A 14,382-nucleotide genomic window follows, 5' to 3' on the forward strand; every position below is an offset into this window, starting at 1 on the left:
ACAAAACAATTAATGAAAGTAAAATTATAACAAAACAAAATAATTAATGAAAGTTAAATTATAACAAAACAATTAATGTAAGTTAAATTATAACCAAACAATTAATGAAAGTTAAATTATAACAAAACAATCAATAAAAGTTAAATAATAACAAAACAAAATAATTAATGAAAGTTAAATTATAACAAAAAAAATAATGAAAGTTAAATTATAACAAAAAAAAATAATGAAAGTTGAATTATAACAAAACAATTAATGAAAGTAAAATTATAACAAAACAAAATAATTAATGAAAGTTAAATTATAACAAAACAAAATAATTAATGAAAGTTAAATTATAACAAAACAAAATAATTAATGAAAGTAAATTATAACAAAACAAAATAATTAATGAAAGTGAAATATAACAAAACAAAATAATTAATGAAAGTGAAATTATAACAAAACAAAAAAATTAATGAAAGTTAAATTATAACAAAACAAAATAATTAATGAAAGTGAAATTATAACAAAACAAAATAATCAATGAAAGTTAAATTATAACAAAACAAAATAATTAATGAAAGTGAAATTATAACAAAACAAAATAATCAATGAAAGTGAAATATAACAAAACAATTAATGAAAGTTAAATTATAACAAAACAAAATAATTAATGAAAGTTAAATTATAACAAAACAAAATAATTAATGAAAGTGAAATATAACAAAACAATTAATGAAAGTAAAATTATAACAAAACAAAATAATTAATGAAAGTGAAATTATAACAAAACAAAATAATTAATGAAAGTGAAATTATAACAAAACAAAAAAATTAATGAAAGTTAAATTATAACAAAACAAAATAATTAATGAAAGTGAAATTATAACAAAACAAAATAATTAATGAAAGTGAAATTATAACAAAACAAAATAATTAATGAAAGTGAAATTATAACAAAACAAAAAAATTACTGAAAGTTAAATTATAACAAAACAAAATAATTAATGAAAGTGAAATTATAACAAAACAAAATAATTAATGAAAGTGAAATTATAACAAAACAAAAAAATTAATGAAAGTTAAATTATAACAAAACAAAATAATTAATGAAAGTTAAATTATAACAAAACAAAAAAATTAATGAAAGTGAAATTATAACAAAACAAAATAATTAATGAATGTTAAATTATAACAAAACAAAAAAATTAATGAAAGTGAAATTATAACAAAACAAAATAATTAATGAAAGTGAAATTATAACAAAACAAAAAAATTAATGAAAGTTAAATTATAACAAAACAAAAAAATCAATGAAAGTTAAATTATAACAAAACAAAAAAATTAATGAAAGTAAAATTATAACAAAACAAAATAATCAATGAAAGTAAAATTATAACAAAACAAAATAATCAATGAAAGTGAAATTATAACAAAAGAAAATAATTAATGAAAGTGAAATATAACAAAACAATTAATGAAAGTGAAATTATAACAAAACAAAAAAATTAATGCAAGTGAAATTATAACAAAACAAAATAATTAATGAAAGTGAAATTATAACAAAACAAAAAAATTAATGAAAGTTAAATTATAACAAAACAAAATAATTAATGAAAGTGAAATTATAACAAAACAAAATAATTAATGAAAGTGAAATTATAACAAAACAAAAAAATTAATGAAAGTTAAATTATAACAAAACAAAAAAATCAATGAAAGTTAAATTATAACAAAACAAAATAATTAATGAAAGTTAAATTATAACAAAACAAAAAAATCAATGAAAGTTAAATTATAACAAAACAAAACAATTAATGAAAGTTAAATTATAACAAAACAAAATAATCAATGAAAGTAAAATTATAACAAAACAAAATAATTAATGAAAGTGAAATTATAACAAAACAAAATAATCAATGAAAGTTAAATTATAACAAAACAAAATAATTAATGAAAGTGAAATTATAACAAAACAATTAATGAAAGTGAAATTATAACAAAACAAAATAATTAATGAAAGTGAAATTATAACAAAACAAAATAATTAATGAAAGTGAAATATAACAAAACAAAATAATCAATGAAAGTGAAATTATAACAAAACAAAATAATCAATGAAAGTAAAATTATAACAAAACAAAATAATTAATGAAAGTAAAATTATAACAAAACAAAATAATTAATGAAAGTAAAATTATAACAAAACAAAATAATTAATGAAAGTAAATTATAACAAAACAAAATAATTAATGAAAGTGAAATTATAACAAAACAAAATAATCAATGAAAGTGAAATTATAACAAAACAAAACAATTAATGAAAGTGAAATTATAACAAAACAAAATAATTAATGAAAGTTAAATTACAACAAAACAAAATAATTAATGAAAGTGAAATTATAACAAAACAAAATAATTAATGAAAGTGAAATTATAACAAAACAAAATAATTAATGAAAGTGAAATTATAACAAAACAAAATAATTAATGAAAGTGAAATTATAACAAAACAAAATAATTAATGAAAGTAAAATTATAACAAAACTAAATAATTAATGAAAGTGAAATTATAACAAAACAAAATAATTAATGAAAGTAAATTATAACAAAACAAAATAATTAATGAAAGTGAAATTATAACAAAACAAAATAATTAATGAAAGTGAAATTATAACAAAACAAAATAATTAATGTAAGTTAAATTATAACAAAACAATTAATGTAAGTTAAATTATAACCAAACAATTAATGAAAGTTAAATTATAACAAAACAATTAATAAAAGTTAAATAATAACAAAACAAAATAATTAATGAAAGTTAAATTATAACAAAAAAAATAATGAAAGTTAAATTATAACAAAAAAAAATAATGAAAGTTAAATTATAACAAAACAATGAAAGTTGAATTATAACAAAACAATTAATGAAAGTAAAATTATAACAAAACAAAATAATTAATGAAAGTTAAATTATAACAAAACAAAATAATTAATGAAAGTGAAATTATAACAGAACAAAATAATTAATGAAAGTGAAATTATAACAAAACAAAATAATTAATGTAAGTTAAATTATAACAAAACAATTAATGAAAGTTAAATTATAACAAAACAATGAAAGTTAAATTATAACAAAACAATTAATGAAAGTTAAATTATAACAAAACAATTAATGAAAGTTAAATTATAACAAAACAATTAATGAAAGTTAAATTATAACAAAACAATTAATGAAAGTTAAATTATAACAAAACAATGAAAGTTAAATTATAACAAAACAATTAATGAAAGTTAAAGTATAACAAAAGAATGAAAGTTAAATTATAACAAAACAATTAATGAAAGTGAAATTATAACAAAACAAAACAATTAATGAAAGTTAAATTATAACAAAACAAAACAATTAATGAAAGTTAAATTATAACAAAATAATTAATGAAAGTTAAATTATAACAAAACAATTGATGAAAGTTAAATTATAACAAAACAAAACAATTAATGAAAGTAAAATTATAACAAAACAAAACAATTAATGAAAGTGAAATTATAACAAAACAATTAATGAAAGTTAAATTATAACAAAACAATTAATGAAAGTGAAATTATAACAAAACAAAACAATTAATGAAAGTAAAATTATAACAAAACAAAACAATTAATGAATGTTAAATTATAACAAAACAAAATAATTAATGAAAGTTAAATTATAACAAAACAATTAATGAAAGTTAAATTATAACAAAACAAAACAATTAATGAATGTTAAATTATAACAAAACAAAATAATTAATGAAAGTTAAATTATAACAAAACAATTAATGAAAGTTAAATTATAACAAAACAAAACAATTAATGAATGTTAAATTATAACAAAACAAAACAATTAATGAAAGTTAAATTATAACAAAATAATTAATAAAAGTTAAATTATAACAAAACAAAATAATTAATGAAAGTAAAATTATAGCAAAACAATTAATGAAAGTTAAATTATAACAAAAAATTAATGAAAGTTAAATTATAACAAAACAAAACAATTAATGAAAGTTAAATTATAACAAAACAATTAATGAAAGTTAAATTATAACAAAACAAAAAAATTAATGAAAGTTAAATTATAACAAAACAATTAATGAAAGTTAAATTATAACAAAACAAAAAAATTAATGAAAGTTAAATTATAACAAAACAATTAATGAAAGTTAAATTATAACAAAACAAAACAATTAATGAAAGTTAAATTATAACAAAACAATTAATGAAAGTTAAATTATAACAAAACAAAACAATTAATGAAAGTTAAATTATAACAAAACAATTAATGAAAGTTAAATTATAACAAAAAAATAATGAAAGTTAAATTATAACAAAAAATTAATGAAAGTTAAATTATAACAAAACAATTAATGAAAGTTAAATTATAACAAAACAATTAATGAAAGTTAAATTATAACAAAACAATTAATGAAAGTTAAATTATAACAAAAAATTAATGAAAGTTAAATTATAACAAAAAATTAATGAAAGTTAAATTATAACAAAACAATTAATGAAAGTTAAATTATAACAAAACAATTAATGAAAGTTAAATTATAACAAAACAATGAAAGTTAAATTATAACAAAACAAAACAATTAATGAAAGTTAAATTATAACAAAACAATTAATGAAAGTTAAATTATAACAAAACATATAATGAAAGTTAAATTATAACAAAACAATTAATGAAAGTTAAATTATAACAAAACAATTAATGAAAGTTAAATTATAACAAAACAATTAATGAAAGTTAAATTATAACAAAACAATTAATGAAAGTTAAATTATAACAAAACAATTAATGAAAGTTAAATTATAACAAAAAAATAATGAAAGTTAAATTATAACAAAAAAATAATGAAAGTTAAATTATAACAAAAAATTAATGAAAGTTAAATTATAACAAAACAATTAATGAAAGTTAAATTATAACAAAACAATTAATGAAAGTTAAATTATAACAAAACAATTAATGAAAGTTAAATTATAACAAAACAATTAATGAAAGTTAAATTATAACAAAAAATTAATGAAAGTTAAATTATAACAAAACAAAACAATTAATGAAAGTTAAATTATAACAAAACAATTAATGAAAGTTAAATTATAACAAAACAATTAATGAAAGTTAAATTATAACAAAAAATTAATGAAAGTTAAATTATAACAAAACAAAACAATTAATGAAAGTTAAATTATAACAAAACAATTAATGAAAGTTAAATTATAACAAAACAATTAATGAAAGTTAAATTATAACAAAAAATTAATGAAAGTTAAATTATAACAAAACAAAACAATTAATGAAAGTTAAATTATAACAAAACAATTAATGAAAGTTAAATTATAACAAAACAATTAATGAAAGTTAAATTATAACAAAACAATTAATGAAAGTGAAATATAACAAAACAATTAATGAAAGTTAAATTATAACAAAACAATTAATGAAAGTTAAATTATAAAAAAAAATTAATGAAAGTTAAATTATAACAAAACAAAACAATTAATGAAAGTTAAATTATAACAAAACAATTAATGAAAGTTAAATTATAACAAAACAATTAATGAAAGTTAAATTATAACAAAAAATTAATGAAAGTTAAATTATAACAAAACAAAACAATTAATGAAAGTTAAATTATAACAAAAAATTAATGAAAGTTAAATTATAACAAAACAATTAATGAAAGTTAAATTATAACAAAACAATTAATGAAAGTTAAATTATAACAAAACAATTAATGAAAGTTAAATTATAACAAAACAATTAATGAAAGTTAAATTATAACAAAACAATTAATGAAAGTTAAATTATAACAAAACAATTAATGAAAGTTAAATTATAACAAAACAATTAATGAAAGTTAAATTATAACAAAACAATTAATGAAAGTTAAATTATAACAAAAAATTAATGAAAGTTAAATTATAACAAAACAAAACAATTAATGAAAGTTAAATTATAACAAAAAATTAATGAAAGTTAAATTATAACAAAAAATTAATGAAAGTTAAATTATAACAAAACAATTAATGAAAGTTAAATTATAACAAAACAATTAATGAAAGTTAAATTATAACAAAACAATTAATGAAAGTTAAATTATAACAAAACAATTAATGAAAGTTAAATTATAACAAAAAATTAATGAAAGTTAAATTATAACAAAACAAAACAATTAATGAAAGTTAAATTATAACAAAAAATTAATGAAAGTTAAATTATAACAAAACAATTAATGAAAGTTAAATTATAACAAAAAATTAATGAAAGTTAAATTATAACAAAACAATTAATGAAAGTTAAATTATAACAAAACAATTAATGAAAGCTAAATTATAACAAAACAATTAATGAAAGTTAAATTATAACAAAACAATTAATGAAAGTTAAATTATAACAAAAAAATAATGAAAGTTAAATTATAACAAAAAATTAATGAAAGTTAAATTATAACAAAACAATTAATGAAAGTTAAATTATAACAAACAATTAATGAAAGTTAAATTATAACAAAACAATTAATGAAAGTGAAATATAACAAAACAATTAATGAAAGTTAAATTATAACAAAACAATTAATGAAAGTTAAATTATAACAAAAAATTAATGAAAGTTAAATTATAACAAAACAAAACAATTAATGAAAGTTAAATTATAACAAAACAATTAATGAAAGTTAAATTATAACAAAACAATTAATGAAAGTTAAATTATAACAAAAAATTAATGAAAGTTAAATTATAACAAAACAAAACAATTAATGAAAGTTAAATTATAACAAAACAATTAATGAAAGTTAAATTATAACAAAACAATTAATGAAAGTTAAATTATAACAAAAAATTAATGAAAGTTAAATTATAACAAAACAAAACAATTAATGAAAGTTAAATTATAACAAAACAATTAATGAAAGTTAAATTATAACAAAACAATTAATGAATGTTAAATTATAACAAAACAATTAATGAAAGTGAAATATAACAAAACAATTAATGAAAGTTAAATTATAACAAAACAATTAATGAAAGTTAAATTATAACAAAAAATTAATGAAAGTTAAATTATAACAAAACAAAACAATTAATGAAAGTTAAATTATAACAAAACAATTAATGAAAGTTAAATTATAACAAAACAATTAATGAAAGTTAAATTATAACAAAACAATTAATGAAAGTTAAATTATAACAAAAAATTAATGAAAGTTAAATTATAACAAAACAATTAATGAAAGTTAAATTATAACAAAACAATTAATGAAAGTTAAATTATAACAAAAAATTAATGAAAGTTAAATTATAACAAAACAATTAATGAAAGTTAAATTATAACAAAAAATTAATGAAAGTTAAATTATAACAAAAAATTAATGAAAGTTAAATTATAACAAAAAATTAATGAAAGTTAAATTATAACAAAACAATTAATGAAAGTGAAATATAACAAAACAATTAATGAAAGTTAAATTATAACAAAACAATTAATGAAAGTTAAATTATAACAAAAAATTTATGAAAGTTAAATTATAACAAAACAAAACAATTAATGAAAGTTAAATTATAACAAAACAATTAATGAAAGTTAAATTATAACAAAACAATTAATGAAAGTTAAATTATAACAAAACAATTAATGAAAGTTAAATTATAACAAAACAATTAATGAAAGTTAAATTATAACAAAACAATTAATGAAAGTTAAATTATAACAAAACAATTAATGAAAGTTAAATTATAACAAAAAATTAATGAAAGTTAAATTATAACAAAAAATTAATGAAAGTTAAATTATAACAAAACAATTAATGAAAGTTAAATTATAACAAAACAATTAATGAAAGTGAAATATAACAAAACAATTAATGAAAGTTAAATTATAACAAAACAATTAATGAAAGTTAAATTATAACAAAACAATTAATGAAAGTTAAATTATAACAAAAAATTAATGAAAGTTAAATTATAACAAAACAAAACAATTAATGAAAGTTAAATTATAACAAAAAATTAATGAAAGTTAAATTATAACAAAAAATTAATGAAAGTTAAATTATAACAAAACAATTAATGAAAGTTAAATTATAACAAAACAATTAATGAAAGTGAAATATAACAAAACAATTAATGAAAGTTAAATTATAACAAAACAATTAATGAAAGTTAAATTATAACAAAACAATTAATGAAAGTTAAATTATAACAAAACAATTAATGAAAGTTAAATTATAACAAAACAATTAATGAAAGTTAAATTATAACAAAACAATTAATGAAAGTTAAATTATAACAAAAAATTAATGAAAGTTAAATTATAACAAAACAATTAATGAAAGTTAAATTATAACAAAACAATTAATGAAAGTGAAATATAACAAAACAATTAATGAAAGTTAAATTATAACAAAACAATTAATGAAAGTTAAATTATAACAAAACAATTAATGAAAGTTAAATTATAACAAAACAATTAATGAAAGTTAAATTATAACAAAACAATTAATGAAAGTTAAATTATAACAAAACAATTAATGAAAGTTAAATTATAACAAAAAATTAATGAAAGTTAAATTATAACAAAACAATTAATGAAAGTTAAATTATAACAAAACAATTAATGAAAGTGAAATATAACAAAACAATTAATGAAAGTTAAATTATAACAAAACAATTAATGAAAGTTAAATTATAACAAAACAATTAATGAAAGTTAAATTATAACAAAACAATTAATGAAAGTTAAATTATAACAAAAAATTAATCAAAGTTAAATTATAACAAAACAAAACAATTAATGAAAGTTAAATTATAACAAAAAATTAATGAAAGTTAAATTATAACAAAAAATTAATGAAAGTTAAATTATAACAAAACAATTAATGAAAGTTTAATTATAACAAAACAATTAATGAAAGTGAAATATAACAAAACAATTAATGAAAGTTAAATTATAACAAAACAATTAATGAAAGTTAAATTATAACAAAACAATTAATGAAAGTTAAATTATAACAAAAAATTAATGAAAGTTAAATTATAACAAAACAAAACAATTAATGAAAGTTAAATTATAACAAAACAATTAATGAAAGTTAAATTATAACAAAACAAAAAAAATAATGAAAGTTAAATTATAACGAAACAATTAATGAAAGTTAAATTATAACAAAACAAAACAATTAATGAAAGTAAAATTATAACAAAACAACAATTAATGAAAGTTAAATAACAACAAAACAAAACAATTAATGAAAGTTAAATTATAACAAAGCAATTAATGAAAGTAAAATTTTAACAAAATAAAACAATAGTTTATAGGAAAATTATCAAAACAAACAGAAAATTCCTGAAAGTATACTTATATTGCTTATCAGATTGACTATGCCAACATTTATTAAGTGAGGCCGTGATTAGTATTTTTTCTCTCCCAATTAACTAATTATCTGTTTTAGTCTAATTTTCATGTGGTCTTTGTTTAGTTTTACAGAATTTGTCTTTAAAGTATTCAACTTCCTTATGTTATGTGTAGTAATATCATTAGAAAATACACGTTAGTTGTATGAGCTAATATGGAGACATGAGGATTGTATTTGATTTTTATGCACGGCAAAGTATTCTCATGTTATTCTGACAAACGTCTTTACAGAGACCAAAGTCACTTGAGGATTGTACCTAATTGACATTCAAACTTTTTATTTTATCCTTATTTTGCTGAGAGTACTATCTGCCTCCAAATTGATAAAACTTGCAAACTTACTCCACTAATATTTTGAATAAATTTGAACTTGTATTTATAAATAAAAACTGAAATGTTTTTTGTTTTTTTTGTTTTGTTTTTTTAGGGAGAAGTTGAAATTCTTATCCAACAGATCCATGATTACCACAAGAATTTTTTCCCTATTTTAATTTGTTTGCATTCGTTAGTTGGAAAATTACCAAAATATCCGCTTGGCAAACAGGTTTGTGTGACACCATTGTTTATCATTACTCTCTGAAATCTTTTTATCTGCAGGTTTTATCATGACTTCAAAGCACATTGGAATACATGTTATGTAAGGCTAACCATATCAAAAAAAGGATTAATTTAAAAAAATTCTTGTTGATTCATAGAATTTGAAATGATCTTTGCATATTTTAGTTTTCATATGAATTGTTTTGTCTTTTCCCTTAGTTGCGGGAGTTGTATGTTTTATGTCTAAAAAATCCTATCTACGAGACGGAAGCTTACTCAGAATCAATGAACTTACTTACGTAAGTATTTTCCGTTTTGCTTCTTTCAATCATCGGCATTCATACTTATCTACAGCAAAGAATAGTTAAGATGCTTACGATTTCCATGTTAGTAATAAATTTGCAGAATTTAAATTCCTACTAGAATGTCTGCGGTCTCTTTTTACAGGGGTTTGTTAGAACAACCCAATACGGCAATATTCTGCTCTACAAGTAAATCTTGAGCAAATATGCAAAACGATATACAGTATTCGAAGGCTAAATAAGATATCATATTTCTAGTGATGTTGCCGCAACACAAGACAAATCCAAGAAAAGACTAAAGATAAACTATAGGTACTGGCAATAATAGCGGAGAATGGGGGGGGTAGTTTTGAAAGCTGGTTTATTTTTTATTTTATTTTTATTTATTTTTACTTCCCAACTACTTTTTGTTAAAGTAGATTAAAGTTAATTTCCAAAAGAGAAAAAAATATTTGTACATATAAAAAAATTCTAATTAAAAATGTTTTCACAGCGACGTTCAGAAGAAGTCCTAAGATATTGAATTTGTTTGAACAAAAAAAAATAAGCTTAATTAGCCCCCAAAAAGTGAGAGATTCTTGCTTCTCAAAATCGCAACAAACGAAAAATCAAAATGGAAGTATGGATTCTAAAGATGCCCAAAATGTCAGAAAGTCAAAACGCTGCCTGAAAATGACATCAGCTAGTTAAAGGGAGTTAGAGTGCTGGTTTTCTTTTTTCCCCAGCCGAGTATCCATACATTCCTTTCATGAACGTTTGTATAATTTTTACCATTTTTTTAATTTAATTATTTTTTATGTTCCTGCTTTTAAATTTTTTTTTAAATTTTATTTTACAAGATTATATAAAAATTGTTATGCCGAAAGTTTCACATTCATTCAAGTAAGGAAAATATTAGAATCTTAAAAATCGTATAAAAGTTATGTGAAACATGTAATCTTTAAAAAAAAAAAAAAGAGAGAAATATTTTTTGTAATTATAATTTTTTTGAGTGAAAATGTTAAATAAACAACTCTTAATTCAATGCTAATATCAGTAGTTTGAGAAATTAATTTTTCTTTGAGTTATATCAAATTCATTAATACAGACTTCGGAGACTTTTTTCGTAATGTTCCTGAAAAAATTAATTTTTCTTTTTTTGTATTTTACGATGCTTTATTTTCATAAAAAGAGCAAGAAATAAATTCATTCATTTTTTTTTTTTATTTTTTTTTTTACTACTGAAAACCATAACTTTAGTAAAGATGTTTTTTTGTTTAAACAAAATAATACATTTTCACTAAAATTCAAATAAAAATAATGGGTTCATTATATTCCATGATTTGATAAAAATACTGAAACTTTCATTAAAATTTCCTGATTTTTGGTAAATTTTTAAAAAGAGAGGGGTCAAAATGTTTATACATCGGCTATTCATTTTACACATACCTAATAAACTATAGCTTAGTCAAGTGGTCAGTTGAACAGAGGAAAATTATGCTAGACTAAGAGATGGCTCATATAGAAATCAAATGTTACCCCAGGCAGGGGCCCCTAAAAACATTATTGTACAGTGTGTGACTCCTTTTAGTCAATCATGGTTTTTCTTTCAGCGAGTGTCGAAATCTACTGGTTGTGTAATAATAATTTTTGTTTTGTTCTTATGAAATCGAGTAAATTACCTCAAATTGGCCTTCTGAACATGTGCCTAGTTTAATAAAATTAGTTCTGGCAATGTTATACGCATAGAATATAAAAATATAAAGTGATGAGCAAATAACAGAAAAAGAAAATAAAACTGACATTTGCGAATCGATTTCTATAAAATTGGCGGTTGTTCAATATTAAGGTGTTTCATAACTAAAAATAAACATCTGATTTTCATAAATACATTCTGGTGACAAAAGAATACAATGGACAACAACGATTTGTAAATAATAATGTACTGTGTTCAGTAATTTTTAAGTAATTGTTCCTATTTATCACAACTGTTTACATCAAATTTTAATACTCATAAGGGGGGATAATTCATTTTTTATTTCCGAATGGATTATTTCCCTTTAAACATTAGCTATTTTTATGAAAGACTCGTTCATTGTTGCTTGATAATGCTCCCAACCCTGAACTTTATATTACCATTTTTAAGATTCTTTAGTCTTTTATTATATTAATGATTACTTCCCAACTCCTTTATCTAAAACATTTTGTGCAATCAAGATTATCTTAATAATTTATTAAATTGATTTTTCAAGTTACTTTTTCAGTTCTGTCTTATTTTTATCAGAGCTAAATTGATATTAGACTTAGATAGGTTTTCGTGACTTTCATCTTGTCTTTTGTCGTTGTTGAATTTTTAAATATTTTCTGATATTTTTGTTTCTATTTATTTTTTAGAATAGTTTTTTTTTTATAGTAAGTAATATATATATATATATATATATATATATAAGTTGTTTTATATTCAATTTCTAATTCCTGTTGATGATTTCTTCCCAGGTTTTTGGCCAAGGATGAATTGCAGAAAACTCTCAACCAATGCCAAACAAAACTTTTAGAAATGTCACTTCCTGAAGCTCTTTGTTATATTCCAGACATGATATGTAATTTTTTAGAAAAACTTCAAAAACTCGATGGTTTGTATTCAAGACAGATTCAGTATTTTAATAAATATTTAAAAATTATCAAAAATGGAAATAGACGGATTTCTTTATTAACCTGTCCGTTTTCATTTGTTTTCTGTTAACTTAATCCACACACAACAAAATTTTAAGCAGAATAAAACTATCTGATGATGCCATATATTGGTAAAAAAATTAGTCTCATTATCAGTAGCAACACAATTGTATTCATTTAGCATGAACTTATTCTGACAAAACATAATATATATAAATACTTCACAAATGATTATTACTTTGTATCATAAAAACAAATGCAGAAATCCGTCTAAACTTTATTAAATCGAATTAAAAATAAACAGAATGAAGTTCTCTCCCTTGACATATGTGGATTAAAAAAAAAGTCAGTTTTGTGAATAGATTGAAATTATTTCTAGTGGTGGGCCGATTAATCGGAATTGTTAATCGTATGAATCATGTATTTTGGGGGGAATAGGAATCGCATCGTTAAAAAATATCTTAGATTTATGATTCTTTCATTATTTTTAAGTTGAGCTGTTTGTTTGAAGTGAGATTAATGCTCTCAAAAAATTATGATAAAAACATCATAGAACTTTTCATAACATATTTAATATGATGTACAAGAATTTTATTAACTACTTTAAAGGTAATCTTAATGAGTTTCGAAATTAATGAGTTTCGAAATTAATGAGTTTCGAAATTAATGAGTTTCGAAATTTCTTTGATTTTTTTTTTTTTTTTTTTTTCTTTAATTCTTTGAATTAAAGAAAATTTTTTTTTTTTTACCTGCTTTTATATTTCACCATTTCGTTTTTTAGTAATAAATACTTCTCTACATTAAAAACCGACCATGTGTCTAACTCTGCCCTCGTGGAGAGACAAGTAAATAGAAAGTAATATGGCGGCTGAAAAGCGTTTTTTGACCACCATAAAAGCATTACAGTACATTTAAACCCTGAAGAAGTTCTGCCATGTGCACTTCTGAAGTGTGAAGTTCTGCCATGTCCTAAGTTAACTAGCCACTACTTGTGTTTCAAACTTTAAAAAAAAAAAAAAAAAAAAACAGCACTTTAAAATGGTAAAACACTAAAACTTTTTTCGTTTTGGGAGGGGGGTCCAGGCGCCCCTATTATCCCAAAGAACCAGCTATGTAAACACTTTGCAATATTTTTCAATAATTATTTTTTAAAAAATTCTTTACAATCAATTTTTGGGAGTCTTGACTCTTTTGTCTCCCAATTTGTTGTCTGCTAAAATTTTAATCACGTGATTACAGTGTAGCGTCAATAAAATAAACCATTTAGTCAAGTGCCGTTTGTTATGGATTTATGATATTAAAAATCACTTTTTTGGTACTTATGCACTTATGTTACCAGGCTGGCGTGTGTTTTATAACTATTCTGTACTTTCACCTAACAAATTCATAAACAAAAAACATATCGTAAAACCTGAATTTATATATATATACTAACGAAGGGGTACC

General features: G+C 18.7%; 1 protein-coding gene across 2 annotated transcripts in view; it reads left to right on the plus strand.

Annotated features, from left to right (window-relative positions):
* The window catches only part of LOC145285995 (origin recognition complex subunit 3-like), a 171,774-nt gene that overhangs the window by 120,827 nt on the left and 36,565 nt on the right, over nucleotides 1-14,382 (plus strand). For both annotated transcript variants that reach the window (XM_080134586.1, XM_080134587.1), the window contains exons 12-14: nucleotides 9,873-9,989; nucleotides 10,202-10,281; nucleotides 12,760-12,896. In XM_080134586.1, the coding sequence (XP_079990712.1) occupies nucleotides 9,873-9,989; nucleotides 10,202-10,281; nucleotides 12,760-12,896 (334 nt within the window). The remainder of the gene's footprint in view (nucleotides 1-9,872; nucleotides 9,990-10,201; nucleotides 10,282-12,759; nucleotides 12,897-14,382) is intronic.

This window comes from Euprymna scolopes, chromosome 10 (genome assembly GCF_053919585.1).
Source record: "Euprymna scolopes isolate OS-2025 chromosome 10, ASM5391958v1, whole genome shotgun sequence".
Classification (NCBI taxonomy): Eukaryota; Metazoa; Mollusca; class Cephalopoda; order Sepiida; family Sepiolidae; genus Euprymna; species Euprymna scolopes.